The sequence below is a fragment of the Coffea eugenioides genome, chromosome 7, assembly GCF_003713205.1.
Source record: "Coffea eugenioides isolate CCC68of chromosome 7, Ceug_1.0, whole genome shotgun sequence".
NCBI classification, from domain to species: domain Eukaryota; kingdom Viridiplantae; phylum Streptophyta; class Magnoliopsida; order Gentianales; family Rubiaceae; genus Coffea; species Coffea eugenioides.
The window spans coordinates 9,197,571-9,215,178 of record NC_040041.1 but is presented as its reverse complement, the minus strand read 5'-3'; the positions used below and the strand labels follow the sequence as shown (position 1 = coordinate 9,215,178).

Genomic DNA, 17,608 nt, shown 5'->3' with positions numbered 1-17,608 from the left:
AAAGGCTTGCAAAGATGCTAACGTTCTGATCTAGACAATTGGAATGAAGTGAATCCCATTAGGGAGGAAATGAGAGAAGAAATACTTGAAAAACCACCGGGGGAAGCTGGATCCAAATGCATGAATTTGTGGCTGGGGACAAAGTTCATCTACAGTCCAAGGAGTTGTTTGCAGTTTTGGAAGAACTTGCTAAGATGTTAATATACTGAAGTTGATAAGTCAGAGATCTTCCAGTTCTGCCAGTGCCGGGCATTGAAGCTGTTGATCTAATTTAAAATTGAATAAACAGATGTTAGGTTGAAAGTTAAATCATCTATGCTTGAGAAACTGCATTTTAGCAATTGGCTGGATTCTGTTTGGATGGAAAGGGACCTATGGCACGAGTACATGATGCAACAACAGCCTTTTTAAGTGTGTCTGTGATGCCCGAGTGATCAGACCAGGATTATGTCTATATTTTCTGACATTCTTGCACTAGGAAAGAGAATCTGCTCAGTCCATGGGCCCTAAATATTCAGCCACTATCCCTATGTCCTTCTAAAGGAGCTTTCCGGGATGAGTACTACCTGACGGGGTCAGTATCAGCATGTCCAGGGTTCTACCGTCTGACATATATGCAAGATGACTAAATGCTGTTGCTAATAGTATCAGATAAGCATAACACCTGCAGCTTAAGCTGAAGGCTGCATGACAAAACTTACATATCCAGCTGAATTAAAGTGCTTCATAATGGAATAAGTGAGATTCACGGCAAGTAGAAGTGCCTGCCTGAGAAGTTCGAAGATGTCGCTGGGGGCGAGTTAATGCTGCAGTAACATATTAGACTATAATCCACAAGCATAGACAAGAGAGATTAAAGGATATATTTGGTTTTTTTTTTTCTTTTTCCAAACAGTTGAAATAGATAAAGGAATAGCAGATCTGTTTTTAACATCTAAGAATACCGGAAATGTAAGTTTATTGAATATGAATGCTAAAGTGAACCATGAAGTGCTTCTTCAAACTCCTGAATTCCCATTAAAATCGGTCCAATCTCATCCCTTTTATTCATGGGCGAATCTTCAAAAGTATTATGATTCTCAGACTGAGGTCAATTAATGGAATGCTAGTCCGTAATTGGGTTAGCACCCAAATCTTGTTGACAGGTGTTCGGATTTCTTGATTGCTCAGAATCCTCTTGTACATATTATCCGACAGTAGATAGAATCTTCTGTAAATACTACTATTAAATAACCTTAACGTTCAAAAATTTGGCAAACTCCACTGTTTTATTCCCTATGCCAATATCTACAGTCGGTGATCACTACAGGGATTGCAAACAACCTTTTGAGCACTAACGGCATCTTTTTTCCCCACTCATTTCATTTTGTCCGAGGAGCTGAAGGTTCCAACAATCTGGGGACACCAAGATTCCGAGTGGGGTCCGCTTGCACAAAGAAATGACATTTTTTTTCCTTTTCTTGACAGGTCAAAGACATGTCGACATTGATACAATTTACACATAAATGAAATTGACTGATTCGTGGATGGATAAACCATATCCACATTGGTTTTCACCTAGTATTATTTGCAGATCTTTCTTGTAACCGTAAAAAATTCCCTAACATTCACCCTTTATCCAAATTTTTTAAAATTTGAAGCTCCCAAGTTTTGTTTCCCTCCATTTCTCTTGGACCAGCAGCTCAAGATAATCAATCAACTTCACAATTTCATCCCGGGTATCTAGTGGATTTATAAACTGATAATGGACTCAAAATCCATCCCACTTAATAATCAAATAATCCCTCTATAGTGTCGGATAAAAGGCGTGGTTAATTTGCAAAAGATATATTAATATCAAAATTTTACACTTTCTACAGTAAGCCTACCTCTCATTTTGTTGTGCTTAACATGTAACCTTACGAACAAAATAGAAAAAGCCACCATTACAAGTTTTACAACCACCAAAGGTCATTATCTACTCTTTATCTTTATCCCTAGTCCGAATAGTCCAGGCAATTATAAATTGCCAGGACATTGAGTTTATTGCCTACCCTTTCACTGTTACCTCCTCTTATTGCACTGAATAATTGCTAAATAATGCATGCAAAACTACGCAAATTATCACTGACCACCAAAGGAACAAACAAAGAGCCAAGAAACCATAATCATCCAAAGCATATTAGCAGCAACCAGATTTTCGTACCGTACCATTTAAGTTAACTCCTAAAGACAGCAAACATCAATTAACCCAAGTAACAATAATGATACTAATTTACATCCACCTAACATTCTAAACCCAAACTACAAAGTCACCAATCGCATAAACGCTAAAGACAACATCCTTCCAAATCAAAAGACCACTCAACTAAAAAATTACGTTAACATCATCAACAAAACCAGCACTTCCCCCACTCTACTTTCCATTTTTCCTATTCAAATTCAGCTCTCTTCCATGCCACCCCCATTTTGAGCACCAGACTATGGCTGCACCTTCCTAGGCCTACCTCTAGGCCTTCCAGTTTTCGAAACAGCAGGCGGGGCAGTTGCTGGCTTGGGCTTCTTAGGTGCAGGCTCAGCATTGGGGTCCTTTTTTGGGCGGCCTCGAGGCCTCGGTGGTGAAGCCACTGCCTCTTGAGCAGCAGGGTCCTTCGGCTTCGGGGGACGGCCACGGCCTCTCCGGGGCGGGGCAGTTGGATCAGGCATCTGGTAATTGTTCTTGAAGAAAACGAGTTCACCACTTTCTTTCATCCTGGTTAAATGAACGGCGAGTAAGGTGGAGTGTCCGGCTGGCAAATCTCCATACTTTGATTCTATGTATTTGGATATTGCTGACTTGTTTGCGCCCTCTTTCTGCTTCAATGCATCAATGGCTTCGACAATCATCTGCAACAAAATTCAAAATTTGAATTCAACTTGGAAAAATGGAAATGAACTGATCTGCTTTTCTAGTTAAAAAAATGTCAGAAGTGGTCCAACTAAATGGTACTGAGCAACTTTAGAGCTGGAAACCAGTCATTTTTAGCTGCAAAGACAAAAAGGGTTACACAAAATTTGTTTCTTTATTTTTCCCTTATAAAAGTAAACAAGTGCTTTTTTTTACCATTTTTGGAAAAAAATAAAATTCCCATTTTTCTTGCAGCAAGAACATCTAAATTCGGGCAAAACTCGCCAAAAACATAATTGTGCATCCACGAATAGATAGATGTAAATTACCAAGCTTTTGCTTTTGGGAGAGAGAATCATACAGCAGACAAAGGGTATCTATAAAATCTTAAAAAGGCACATGAATTTCTTCTGGAAAATTAAAGAAAAAAATCTGATAATAAAGAAAATTTAGCAGATTTGAAAAAAAAAATAGAATAGTAAAATCTGAACAGGCTTGAATAGGGAATTGTACAATTTAGTTCATGCCTGGTATTTTTACCTGCGGATATGGAGGGAGGGAAGCAGGTTTACCAACTTCTTCAGTCGCCATTGAAACTTGATTCGCCCTGTGAGTGAGCACTGAGCAGTGTGTGAGTGTGTGTAATTTTGTTAAGAGAGTGTCAGCTTCAGAAGCGAAGAGAAAAGAACAGTAAAACTTGAGTCCTTGGTGAGGGGAACAGAGCTTATCGACACACTATTATTTATTTGGTCATTTTAGAGGGACTGAAAAGAAAATATAAAGAAACCAAAGTAAAGGGGTTTCAGGTTTGTGCATTCTAGTTGAAATCGGATGGTTGAGATTGGAGGAAGGGAAAATCATTGGATGGTCAGGATTGTTTGATTCTGGGCTAACATGGATCGGTGACGTGGATTAAGGCATCTACTTTGCTGGGCAAAATGTTTGAAATGATTTTTTTTTTTTTTTTTTTATGTTGGGGCTGTGTGCTTTAATATCCCTTGTTTGGCTGGGCCCCCATGCACACGCCACATTAAAAGTCCCGCATGATTATCAATTTCATTTGTTCTCTGTAATGTACAATTTTTCAAGCAACAATTGTGAATTAGATCTATCCAAACAAAAAAAAAACCACTTTTGAATTAGAAAATATTAGAGGCAAAAGGACTAGAGACATTGAAGGGGTCTAATAGTTATTTCCTATGGACAGGAGTAATTGTTCAAAATTGTAAGAGTGGCTGGAGTTAATTCCTATAGATAGTAGAGTTTCCATCCGTTTCTGTCCCACGTTTTATTGTATTACTATTTTTCTTTCATAAACATCATATCTTAATTTTTTTTTATTTCTTTAAGATTCAATACTATTAATTAATTAATACACAAAATTAAACAAACTCAAAAAATCAAAATGCATAAAAAATGAGATTTTTAATGAATTTTTTGCTTTATTTTTTATTTTTTTATTATATATTACATTTTTTGAGACTGTTGTATTTATTTTTTACTCAATTAATTATTATTAGATTTTAAAGAAAGAAAAAAAGAATCAAAATATAATATTTATAAAAAAATAATAGTATAATAAAAAATGTGACAAAGATCGACACTTTACAAAAAATGAGACAGAAAATTCACTGCTTCAAAAAAAAAAAAAACCTGTTGGAATACTGAAAAGCATGGATAGTGGTCCATTTTGTAGAGTTTTATTGATTTTGAATACTGCAGCAGCAGTTAGTGACCTTTACTCAACTGCATGGGGAGTTCTTTGTGTTCCAAGGCAATAATATCCAAAAGACTGTTTGTAAGCCAAGGCTTAGCATCCAGTTGGTTGTATGCCAAGTGTTGTTCCATTATCTGAAACAGAGAGATATCTCCTGAGGAAATACATTTCCCAAAACAATAAACCCTTCACAATGGCAGATTGCACTACTGTTTTATTTCTTAGTAGTATTTCTTTATGCCAATTCCGAAAGTCATTTGGGTTGGATCCCGCTTCATCATCAGCACTACGTACTAACAGTAGTAGTATCTTTTTTTTCGCACTCCAAGAATTATTATTTATTATTGGAGGAGAAGAAGCAGATTCCAACAATCTAGGGATGAAAAGCCGGTTATTAGTAAACCAAAGATTCCAAGTGGGGTCTTCTTGGTGGTTCCGACAAAGACATATATAGTACCATCATCCATAATCAGGCTGTTTAGACTAATTCCCGGATGGAGATACCATATCCACTTTGTTTTTGCAGACCACCCGGTCCGTGCAAATTATAACCTTGCAAATCAACCTTTTATCTAAAATATCACAAGATTCACCCATTATCCAAAAGAATCGACGATTATACTTGAAGCTAACAAGTAGTAGTCAGTATTTTTCAACCCCTAATAGTGGTTCAGTCCCATCAAGTTCCCCCGACCCACTAGAGTAGGCTCCCCCTCTGAGTAGGAGTAGGAGTAGAAGTAGATTGGGTTAGGTTAAATGTAAGTTCCTCCGATCTTCTAGAATAGGCTTCCACTCTGAGCAGGAGTAACAGTAGGTTATGTTAAATTAGACGTGCAGTTACGTAAATTAAAAAAAAAAGAAAAGAAAAAAGTAGTAGTATTTTTCCCAGAAAACTGTTCTCGACGACAAACACCAGATGTAGCAACCGACATCAGTCATTCTTCGTTGACCGTCTGTTGCTTTAGTCTGTACAGAATAATAGTAGCACCATCCGCAAAGAGATACTGGTCCGAACATTAGCTTTACATATAGTAGTGATTACTGAAACCTCAGTTCAAACTGTTCAAAGTCCAAACATCATCCTAGTCGTTATCTATTCCACTTCCATTCTCCGCAATCAAACAAATGCTTGGACTTGGAGGAAATCGAATAGTTGCCAAAGAATAAATGCAAATTTACATACAATTATCGGGCAGGATCATCGCGACAGGAACAAACAAAAGATTCAAAAGAAAGAACCAATCTGCAAGCCAATTCCTTAGATAAGATAGGCGGCATACGATACGAGTACCAAATGGCAAATGGATGATTCCTAATGGTTAGGTGAATTGATCCCAGTAGCAATACCAGGTACTACTTCCCAATTTACATGCATCTAAGATTCTAAGAATTAAACTACAAAGACGACGACAAAAGTCACCACCAATTACAGAAACTTGAAAGCCAACCTCCCTCGGAACCAAAAGAAGGCCGCTCTCAAGTCTCAACTCAACTCCAAATAATAATAATAATGTTAATAATATCATCAGCATCTCATCAGATAAACCAAATTTCAGCTCTCCTCCGCACCACCACCTGCAGACTGAGGCTGCACCTTCCTAGGCCTACCTCTAGGCCTCCCAGTTTTCGACACAGCAGGCTGAGCGGAAGGGGCAACCGGCTTCGGCTTCTTAGGAGCAGGTTCTGCATTGGGGTCCTTTTTTGGGCGGCCACGAGACTTTGGCTCAGAAGGCACCACTGCCCCTGGAGCCAGAGGATCCTTAGGCTTTGGGGGCCGGCCACGGCCCCGCCTCGGACGGGCAGTGGGATCAGGAATCAGGTAATTGTTCTTGAAGAAAACAAGTTCACCAGTATCTTTCATTCTGGTTAAATGGGCTGAAAGCAAGTTCGAATGTCCAGCTGGCAAGTCTCCATATCTTGATTCTATGTATTTGGAAATTGCTGTCTTGTTCGCACCATCTTTTTGCTGCAATGCACTCATGGCTTCAAAAATCATCTGCGACAGAAATTCCGCTCTTTTAATCGAACTTGGGAAAAGGAAAAAGGGAAAAATGCAGTAAATTTGAAATATTGGGGAGTGGTCCAAACTGACGGTATACCAGAAACTTTAGAGTTGGACATCACACATTTTTAGCTGCAAATGCAACAGGGTCACATAAAAATTGTTTCTTTAGTTCCCCTTTAACAAAAATAAAAAAAAAAGGGAATTTCTTTTCTTTTTCTCTCCCCAACTTTCAGAAAATTTCATAAAGTATCCATTTTCAATTTTTGGATGAAGAACAGTAATTCAGTAGCAAAAGCAAAATTCAGGTAAAAAATTTAAAATCCAAGCACGAAAGATAAAACAGCAATCTTTTTTTTTTTTTTTGCTTTTTCTCCCTAAATATGGAAAGAAGATCAGACAGAAAAAAGGGATCGTCCTTAAATCTGAAAAACCGACACGAATTTCATCTGGAAATCAGAAGAAGAAAACTAGAACTTATGAAATTTTAGCAGATTTGTGAAATTAAAAACACACTAAAGGGGTCAGCTCAATTTCTAGCAGTACATGCACAAGAATAAGAGGCAAAAAATTTTGAAATTTGATGGGGAATTTTCTGGATTTGGGTTGTGGCTTTCTTTTACCTGTGGGTATGAAGGGAGCGAGGGAGGTTTACCAACTTCAGTCGCCATTGAAACAGCTTCTTCGTCGACTGAGAGTGTGTGTGTGTGTAAATTTTGTCAAGAGTCCAAAAAGAGAAGACAGTGGAATAGGTATTTCTTTTAGCTGGGGGTTTTCTAGTTTATGTTATGCCCGGACAAAACGGGCTAAGCCCACTAAAATAGACATTAAAATTTCCACCTAATTCCTTTCAGGAAAAACTTATCACCTAATTATCACCTATATAATTTCTCCAAACAATTTTGCCAAAATCATTAATGTGACATAGAACCCACTGTTTAGGTTTTTCAACTTTTTTATTCAAATTTAATGTCCCAATAATTCTTTTAATTTATAAAAAGATATACTTGCTTATAAAAATTAACATTTCGAGATCAAAATACAATACGAAAGGACCTTGCTTGCTTATACTCGTATTTGCAAAGTCAAAGAAAAAATAAGGAGTCTATTTGGTTATCATAATTTGCATAAAAAAATACTATTTACTTTATATAATTTATCTTTTTATTTCATATACATCATAGTATGTCAAAAAAAAGCACTATACTGTTCTTTCAAACAATTTTTTCCAAATAATGTCATATCCATTGGGAGAGTATGGATGGTTGAGATTGGAGGAAAGGAAAAGCATTGGATGGTGAGAATCATTTGATGGAGGATTCAGATGGATTGGATTGGTGACGTGCATAAGGAAGCAATTTTGGATGAATTGCATTGCATGAAGGGGTTTGGTTTGTCCTGAGTGTGACTAATTAGTTCTAAATTTTAATTCCTTTGGTACAATTCTTTACCCTAAACAACGCTTTAAGTTGAGGCTATTATTTGTCGTAGAAGAGAAGTATAAAGGGAAATGAAGGTAGCATAATACACTGGGGGGCAAGATACATTCATTCGAGGATGGAAATTTGGCTAAAATCAGATAAACAAGTTAAAAGAAACTGATTGAAAGTTTGGGTTTTTGGAAATAAAAAATAAACAGAACCAAGAATGTTTATCGCTTAAGTAGCATGTATACATGGAGCCAATGCAAAAACAATTTCAGATTGATCTGTAAAAGTTTTTCGTGTGAAATAAGTTGTTCACCTTCTTTTCTTTTCTTTTCTTTTCTTTTTTTTTTTTTTGGGTTTGGGTTTGGGCGAGTAAGGATTTATCAGTGCCTGATGAGATGCAAATACAGAATACAAAAGGCGTGCCCGAGGCACAAAACCAGAAACTCACAAAACGCATATTTTATCATTGCACAAGTCTCTCACAAACTAATTATCAAAACCTCCCAACTTGAAGCATTTAATAGGTAAAAATCTGATGAGGTGATAACCAAACCCCTTGGAGCCATTAGTTTGCGTTGTTCTTCTTAAATTTATAGGGAGAACAACTTAATAATATCTTACTCACTCAAAATTCTGCTTTTCAATTGGTCTATTATAGAGGTGGGCAAAATTACATGTGGATCCAAAAACTCGTTATACCCAATCCGATTTGATCCAAGAAATGGAGTACCTGATCCGTATTATTTGACCTGGTCAAAAGAGAGACTGATACATGCTTATATGCGGGTAGAATTGTGTCACAGGATTAAGGACCTGTGAGTACTCGACCCTCCTGTGTGTATATATATATATTTTTTTATTTTTATTTTTATAATATACTATAAAATAATATTTTTTTGATCTAATTAAGTAATTTCATTGAATAAATCACACTACAAATATGAGAGATTATAGTTTGTTTACAAGATTTATTTATAGAGATCATGATCTTATGTGTTTTAGAAAAGAGTTTAATTGATGTAATATATATATCTTTAAAAAGGTACTACTTATTTTAGATTTTCATTTATTTTGAATCCTTTTAATTCTTTTCCTTTTTCTTATATTCTCTTTGCACGTTTGTTCTTGGCAAGAGACTTTTTCTGAAAAAACTTTGCTAAATTTTAGATGAATATGTAAAATATAAAATTAAATTAATATAAATCATTTTTAAAAAAAATAACTAGCAGGACGAGAAGGATACCCGTTGACCTAACCATATCTCAACAACAGGTATCCGATAATCAAATACCAACTAATATGCGAAATAGCTAAGGATCAAAAAATAACTTAATCGGAAGATACGAGTCAAATCAGCCAAATGGTACCCGACCCATGCCCACCCCTGTCTTCATCTAATGTGTATGTGTTCTTTCCAAATGCAATATACAGTAACTGCCAAAAGAACTCTACCATGGTTGTTCACCTTCTTGCTGCTAATAGCTTTGTATCGTGATCTAATTTTTACTTCTAAAGATTAAATCATGTCACTTCAATGATATTATGAAAAGTTGAAACCAACACACGGTTCGCATTCTTTACAAATTGGCTGAGTTTTTTAAAGATAATTTTGGGTTAGTTATTTTGCTTTACATGATGAAATGCACGTTTGTGTGACTTAATACGGCTTTTTGATATACAAGGTAGTTAAGTTTTGTTCTCATAATGGGTGTTTGAACTAAAACATTCCTAATCTTCTAGCTGTCCATGTACTCGAGAGCAATATTCAACATATAGAAGATAGTTTTGGCACCCCTCACCCCTCCTCCCTCTTTAATTTTTTTCTTTCCTTCCCTTTTTTTTTTTTTTTGGGAGAAAACCTTTCTTTCTATTTCTTTTAATCTCAGTATATTAGTTCCAAAGTCACAGGTAACAGGTCACTCCTTACACCACTAGACTTGATTGGGGAAATTTATGAATTATGATCAACCAACGATGCAGCAGCTCCTTTACTATCTAGAGTAAGAATTTAGAATCCCCCCTAATCTGTATTATCTTCATTCCTCTCCGGCTCCTCTCCTGGTGTTTGGTTCACCATGAACCTCCAGTTGTCTCCCTCCTCTATTTCCCACTGCCTTTTCAATTCATTGATGGTTCTAGATGCTGCAGCAGCAATTGCAGGATTGCTATCTTCAGCCAGTCTCTGTAGGCGGGAGAATAAAAGGACCCTTAATAGGATGTGGACGTATGAGATGGCTAAAAGAATGAAAAGGAAAAGAAGGGGAAGGAAGCAGCCAGAAGAAAGCTAAAAATACCTGCAAGGCTCCCATCCCTGCATTTCCAAGAGTCCACATTGATGGAGCAGCTGATAATGCATTTGCTAATGCTTTCCTGTACGTCAGAATTTTCAGAAGAATAAAGAAATGTACTATCATCACAGCTAAATAAACCAAATTCTGTAACGAGAATACAAACAAAAGATTAGGAATCAATATAAGCAGGAACAAATTGTAAGCTTGAAATTAGTTCCTACTCCCCACTGACGCTTACTGTCAGAGTTGCTCAACTACCAGTCAATTCCCTCAGAATATTATTTGCTGGAGCAAATTAACCAGGTACCCAGTGAACTTTTTGAATAGTTAAGATTTGGTTATTCAACTATTAATAATAATATGCTTTTATCCACTGAACTATCAAACGTACAAATTTTGGTCCATTCCGTCTGATTCCACCATTAACTTTGCCAGATTTAATGGTCTGCACAATTCACGAGACATACTTTGAATAGTTAGGTATGATAGAACTAATGGTGAAATTAGATGGAATGGCCCAAAATTTACTTACACTTTTGATAGTTTAGTGAGTACTAACATACTATTAATAGTTGAGTTGGCTATTCGAAAAGTTTAGTGGCTACTCGGGCAATTTGCTCTTATTTGCTGTAATGTATGGTATATTAGATGCATTTCAGTTATCAATTTATGGTGATGGCAGACTTGGATCCTAGCAGTAGACATATTTCTTACGGGCTAAGAGACTTCGATTTGATTATAGAAATTGGAGAGTATAAACCAACAATTAAGCTGACTAGCAACTGAAACTCTTGTCCAATAAAGAATAGAAAAACAATGAATTTAAGGAATGGTTCAAAGTCATGGTAGAGAGGTCAGGGGAAGTGACTCTGAGTTACATGATTAGCCAAAAAAGAGGTGAAACGTTCTAGACTGCATAAGCTGTTTGGATCAAACCATCACAAGGGCCAAGGACTAAACCAAACTTACCCAAAATGAAGCTACATTAGTGCAAGATCCTGTATATCAAGCTAAAGAATTGTCTAACAGCATAGATGAACTGACCTGTTATTCTAATAATATGCACGATATTAAGATTTCAACCACCACCTTGCTTAGACTGCTCTAGAAATGCCGAAAACTAAGCATCCTAATTGATTGTCTACACATATACTTGTACAAATATAAATACAGGACTATTTTCAAATTTTTTCTAGAAGATGGGGAATATGCAGCTGAATGCATTATGTAACTGTTTTAAAACATTTTAATATGGCAGTATATTCCCTCTCCATGCTAGAACCTAGTAGAATTTTTAATCTCCTAGTGGTACTGCATAGCAAAAGTAGAATTTTCACCACAAAAATGAAATGATGGACTGTAATTCAATTGATCCTATGCTATCATTACCTGGTTTGGACATTAGGGGAGCTTGAACACTCTGCCAACAGCGAGACACTGCTTTTGCCATCCATTGCGTCCAGATCTATCAGAGTGGCAACCAAGAACTCTAGCTGTTCCAAACAGAAAATAGGACGTACATGGCTAAGAAATTTGTCTGAACTCCATCAAGCACATTAACAACTTTAAAGCAAGCAATCCCGTACATCATACCTCCTCAGGATCAGTATAGTCAATTCCATCACCTTCTGACAGTGCAGATGCTATGCTCAAATAAGCATCCTGTACATCCATCATGAAGATCTCAAGTGATACATGTTATAACCTTCTCCTCACATCAACGAGTGACATGCATAAAGAGGGTTCTCTAAAATGATAGTCAAAACTCAGAAGTTTCAGAAATAACCTGAATAGCAGTAATACGATCTGCAGATATTTCACCAGGGAGGAAGTCAAGGGTTTTTCCATTCTTTTCAAGAGTTATCTGCTCTGCCTTCTTGTTTAGAGAATCTCTTTTGCTGTTTGAAGGACTGCCTTCCACAGAGTGAACATGTGCGGGGATTCAAGGTATGATTAACTTCTGATAGTTATTTTATGACAATAACTTACTGCAAGGCTGAGATACAAACAAGGGAACTTACAACTTGTACATCTTGCTCACCATCATGTCGTGAATATTCATGACCAACTGCAAAATTATCAAAAAAAAAAAAAAACTATTAAAAGGGGAAAAGTGCAATCTTAATTTAGAGGAAAATTTTGGTATACCAGTCACTTTATCTGAAAATATATGGTGATTGGAATGAATACCTCCAGAGCCATAAGTGCATCTTCCATAGCTCGCTGCTTGGCAGCAAAGTCAGCACGCCTTAAATCAGCCTGAGTATGAAAAATAGTAACTATATGTGCTTATAACAATGCTAACCATATAATAAATAAAACATCACAGGAATTTGTGAGATGAATAAGTTCACCTAACAACATTTGGCGAAGCGACATCAAAGAGGAAAGACAAAAACTGACTTTAGATCAAGGACACAGTCAGAAAAAGATAGGCATTCGGTTGATGTAGTGCAGCTAATGTGGCCGCAATATTGCATCCCATTAACTAAATATGCCTCCTTTGCAAGGAGGATACCATTTGGGACAATAAAGAGGCCCTTCTAATTATACCATCCATTCCAATATGAATAAACAATCACAATATGCTACCCCCCAAACATTGACACCGTAAATCAAGATTGCAGCAAGTGACAATAGGCAAACCTCTAGAGCACCATCACTCCAATGTTTATCGGCAGCACTTTTTAGCTTTGATTGAGCTTTGTTTTTCAGAATCTGGCGAGGAAAACATAAACAACTCAGAAATCTACCCAGGAAAAGATAGTTCCAGTAATAAAAAAAATCCTAATTTCAGTGACAATTTGACGGATCATAATCCCTTACCATGGCAACGTGATGAAGCCTTTCAGCTTTACGTTTTACGTCATGGTCAATTTTCTCAGTACCTTCCCTGGCCCGAGCTATCAAAGAAATGAAGTCAACTCTCTAAATACACTGATGATTACTTAATTAATGACAAATCTGACATGGACCATGAATTTCGTTTGAGCAATCCTGCATACGAAACTTCACAGTGACCTTTTCTTCTTGACATATTTCTTTCATTTTAGTTTTTGGTCAGGAAGAAAGTTCAATACGTTGGAATTCGGTCCTTGCATTTGTAATAAGGAAATTTCCTAAATGCAACCAAATTGTACAAGTAAAGAAACCAAAAATAGAAGAGTAAGTACAACAAAGGGAGAAAGGCAACATTTCAGATGGTCAACACACAAAGATCAATTCAAACAGTCTTTTAAGCCTCTTTTTCCTACATAAACTAGTAGATATCAACACGGGAAGATAGTGATGTGAAGAACTCGCTGTGTTTGTTCTTATTCATCATACTTAGAGCTAAAGGGACAGCTGAGGAACTTTTACCATCGAGCTTGAGGAACTCTGTCCCAAGAAAAGCAATGTCTTGGCGTGCACGGGCATCCAATCTCATTATGCCTCTAACAGAAAGAAAATCCTGTCAGCAGGCGCTTCACTTGAATGCTAGGTATTGTTAATAGCTTGTGAACAGAAATGTATTACATATTTCATGCAAGAATATGATCAAAAAGTTGGAGAAAATCTACCAAAAAGTTACTGTTTGATACGTTTCAAATAATTCAATCTACCCTTCAATATTGAGAAATGAAGAATAAGGACTTATTTGCTGGTCCGATTTCCATAAAAAATATTGATCAAATATTAGTCATCTCTTTATCTTTTATAGATAGCTCAGGAATTGTTTCAAGATTCTAAGTTAACCATGACTATGCCAATGCAATCTCTGAAAACTGAATTTTATGTATCTCTGAAATGCGAATCTCAGAGCCTTGAACTAGTAATAGTGTAAAGTTTTAGGCATAAGGAAGAAAACAACAGGACTCCCCATAGAATAAAAGAAATATCCTGAAAACAACACTTCTACATAAAGAAGAGTTAAAATTATGTGATCATTGAACCCACAATTGTTGTGCAAAAGCTTATCCAAGAACAGTTGGGGATTAAATTTACCGAGAAAGCAATACAATGTCATTTCTAGCCCTCTCATTCACAAACTTTGCATCATTACAAACATATTTGCAGGCTTCAGCTAATCCCTGACTTGAAGAAACAGTTCTTCGAAGCCCAACAGGATGGTCATCTTCAACTCGTTCTCTGATACATAAGAATTAAAGTAATTTACAATTGATTCTACACTGAACATGGTAAAAATCGAAAATGTGGAAAGAATAAAACCGTGACATTGGATAGGGGTGAAGAAAGAGAAACAGTACAAGTACTACATACATTTTGAGATTCTGTTCCTACATAATTTCATTGACAACATGAAAGGTGAATTATCTCATTGAGTATCTAAACACTGTGAATTTAGAAAAGCAGAATGGAATGTCAATGCAACCAAAATCTGACAAGTAATTTGTAGATGTTTTTTTTAGATGATCCAAGCACGACAATCTCATGATTAAATTGGCCTAATGGTGACTACTGACTTCACATCTGGGACAATTGATAGTCTGGTGGAAAGCCTCCCAAAGTTCTGAAATCTGATAGATTATATACTGGGTCACGTGTGCTAAAAGAGACCGTATTTATTTTGTTCATGTATCAAAAGTTGCAATTATGTAGGAAAGTCACATGAATTCCCAAATTGTGAGTGCAATATCAAGAAGCAGAACTGCAATATAGATGACTGCTAAATAGGATATCTGAATGGAAATAAACCACTCATACCTACATACATCGGGACAATCATCTAAGTGTCTGACACGCTCTCTTGTTTCAGAATTGCAAGTTTTTGTTGAATGGCATGATATAGGATGTCCACGGGAGAAGGCAACAAAATTATTTAGCTTTCCCCGTAAATGCCAGAAGCCCTTGCTAGAGAACTTCATTTTAAAAAGAGAGAGGTGTCCATTGCTTCGTCTGCTGGGATCAATTTCTTGATTAATGGCGGATAATTTACTATGCTGTGGTGATTGTACAGATGAATAAGCAATGCCGTTGTAAGCCATAGTTCTATTAGGTAATGAAAACCCTGTTGAGACCTATGTCACCACAGTAGTCAAGAGATGACGAGATTGCAAGCAGAATATTCAAGATAGCCTTTTCCCCAGCAAAACCTAAAAGCAGAAACAAATGAAAAAAAAATTGAATTACAGTTCACCTCCAAGGAAAAATGCAGAAATTTTAATTTAGAGAAGTTGACACTAATCTTCACAAGCATTATTTGTTTTACAAGCTCATTAGTAGAATTTGCAGCATTTCACAAGCATCTTAACGGCATTTGAAATCAACTGCAAAACAACTTGACGCTATAGTTCAGGCATTGACTATTTGATATGGTGAAAACTCTTTGTAGTCTCCTGATATCTTTCTAAGGATTAGGCTTTATCAAAGCTAGCTGAAGTCATTTCCAAATCCCTATTTTCTGGAAGTATTTCTCGATTTGAACAATTTGGCAAAGTTTGACACATTAAGTAGAAATCTCAATTTATCTGATGAAATATGCCACAATTCCGAGCAGACATTCGAGAAATTGAACTGAAAAGACGTTGAATACTCAAAACAAAGGTAGGTTAACTAGAATCCAACATGAGATGTGGTAATACGCTAGTAATATTACCATAACTGCAACCAAATCTTCTTTTCATCGTCTTCTTTCAATCAACTAAGATATCTTCTTTACTGAGTAGATATCCTTAGTCTTATTACAAGACAGAATTTTCACATCTCTTGGTAACCAAGATAGTCAAATCCACTACAAAAAAGATTTCCCAGGAATTAAAGATATTAGCCTAATCAAATATTATACTAGTCTAAATACAATTAAGCTTCACATAAAAACAGGTGCCAGACAGACAAACAGGGTTGCAAGAATCCAAACAGAAAGCTAAATTGCCACGATCAATTCTTAAATGCATTATTCGACTTTTAATCTTCAAGAACTAGTTGAGAAGAATAAACAAAACCCACAAAGAAGAGATTAAGCAGGTTCAACTAAAACGTCTGGAATGTCAACAGTTAATAAATAGTGGAAGAAAGTGCAGAAAAGCAGCAGTTTAGGTGGCACTCACCCTTTGGTCAAAAAGGAGATTACAATCAAGAGAGGAGGTAGGACTCAGGAGTGTGAGAATACAGCGGAATTATATTTGTCAGAGTTAAGTTACAGCATTCCAGTTGTAATAGGTAGGGGTTGAAGCCTGAAGGACTGTGGAGGACCAAGAAATTGCAAAGATCGCAAGAAATTCCAACCACAAACTAAGTTCGTGGCGCGTCAATTGCCAACGCTAGACTCCAAAACTAGGATGGGAACAAATACTCTGTCACTTTCTGCAGTTAATACGGTAAGACGGAAAAACTTTCCGTTTAATTAGCACCTCATTCATGATTCATGACTCCTTGGATACAACAAAATTAATTCCAAAGAAAATTCTGCAAAAAAAAAGAACGAGCTGGGACCTGTAAGTGTCGGCTTCTGAAGGAATGGATAGGCCAGTGCATGTAATCAGATAAAATACCAATTGTCCAAGGAATAAAAAAAATTGAAGCGCCAGCGTACACAAAATTCCAAGTTTGAACCATGCTAGCACCTTACTAAAATTGTAATTGACGGAATACAAATTCAAATCATAAGGAACTAAGTGAAGATTCATTAATGATCTTTTTATGAGTAATGGAAAAAAAAAATACCATTTCCAAAACTCAAGTAAGCAAAGTAGATTAACATAACAATATATTGGGTTAGTTTAGCAGTTTGCCTATATATAATGTGATATGCAGAATTGAATAACTTCAGTGTCTGGTGTTACTCGTTCTAAAAATTACCCAACCATAGAGTCTGGACATTGGAGAGGTCTAAAAATTGCCCAATTGCACGATACGTTTCCACCCACCCGCGCAAGGACTGTACACTGTAATTGTACGTTTAAAATGTTCAAGTCGAAATTATTAATAATTCTTAGTTGACAAGCCTCAAATTTATAAAAGGAAAAATCATTCCTTTTCATTTTTCCTGATGTAAGAGGGAACACTCAAAGTATCACATAAAATTATTGTACAACTTGTGACAAAAATATTTCACAAGGTTACATCGGAGATCTAGTTGGGATGGTTGGTTCAGGACTTGATGTCTCGCATGACAAATCAGGATTCGAATTTGGCAAAGTTCAATAAGACATTGGAGAAGTTAAGCGACAGTCATGGGGCTTTTGGTTCAGGACCTAATGTCTCGCCTAACAGATCAGGATTCGAATTTGGCAGCCAAATTTGAGATAAGGAGGAATTAGGGACAGGGAAGAGAGGGAGTTTAAAAAAAAAAAAAAAAAGACA

At 36.4% G+C, this 17,608-nt stretch overlaps 3 protein-coding genes across 5 annotated transcripts; all 3 read right to left on the bottom strand.

Moving 5' to 3' along the window:
• Positions 1-2,137: 2,137 nt before the first annotated feature.
• LOC113777911 (HMG-Y-related protein A-like) lies at positions 2,138-3,601 on the bottom strand. The gene is made up of 2 exons (XM_027323142.1): positions 3,407-3,601; positions 2,138-2,865 (listed from the first exon to the last, which is right to left on the bottom strand). Exons 1-2 carry the CDS (start codon positions 3,455-3,457, stop codon positions 2,461-2,463), a joined length of 456 nt encoding a protein of 151 aa, XP_027178943.1. The 5' UTR covers positions 3,458-3,601; the 3' UTR covers positions 2,138-2,460.
• A 2,226-nt stretch (positions 3,602-5,827) lies between these two features.
• LOC113778175 (HMG-Y-related protein A-like) lies at positions 5,828-7,349 on the bottom strand. The gene is made up of 2 exons (XM_027323473.1): positions 7,209-7,349; positions 5,828-6,579 (listed from the first exon to the last, which is right to left on the bottom strand). Exons 1-2 carry the CDS (start codon positions 7,254-7,256, stop codon positions 6,136-6,138), a joined length of 492 nt encoding a protein of 163 aa, XP_027179274.1. The 5' UTR covers positions 7,257-7,349; the 3' UTR covers positions 5,828-6,135.
• Positions 7,350-9,698: 2,349 nt separating this feature from the next.
• Positions 9,699-16,477, bottom strand: LOC113777762 (senescence-associated protein SPA15, chloroplastic). Of its 3 annotated transcripts, XM_027322955.1 has the most exons (14): positions 16,354-16,477; positions 15,903-16,037; positions 15,011-15,399; positions 14,291-14,434; positions 13,667-13,740; positions 13,133-13,209; positions 12,953-13,024; positions 12,497-12,565; positions 12,328-12,374; positions 12,093-12,216; positions 11,900-11,968; positions 11,696-11,799; positions 10,310-10,385; positions 9,699-10,197 (listed from the first exon to the last, which is right to left on the bottom strand). In XM_027322955.1, the coding sequence occupies exons 3-14, from the start codon at positions 15,289-15,291 to the stop codon at positions 10,036-10,038; spliced, it is 1,299 nt and encodes a 432-aa protein (XP_027178756.1). In that variant the 5' UTR covers positions 15,292-15,399; positions 15,903-16,037; positions 16,354-16,477; the 3' UTR covers positions 9,699-10,035. The 3 variants fall into 3 exon arrangements, with proteins under 3 accessions (XP_027178756.1, XP_027178755.1, XP_027178758.1); XM_027322954.1 differs by lacking the exon at positions 15,903-16,037; XM_027322957.1 differs by lacking the exons at positions 14,291-14,434; positions 15,903-16,037.
• Positions 16,478-17,608: the final 1,131 nt, after the last annotated feature.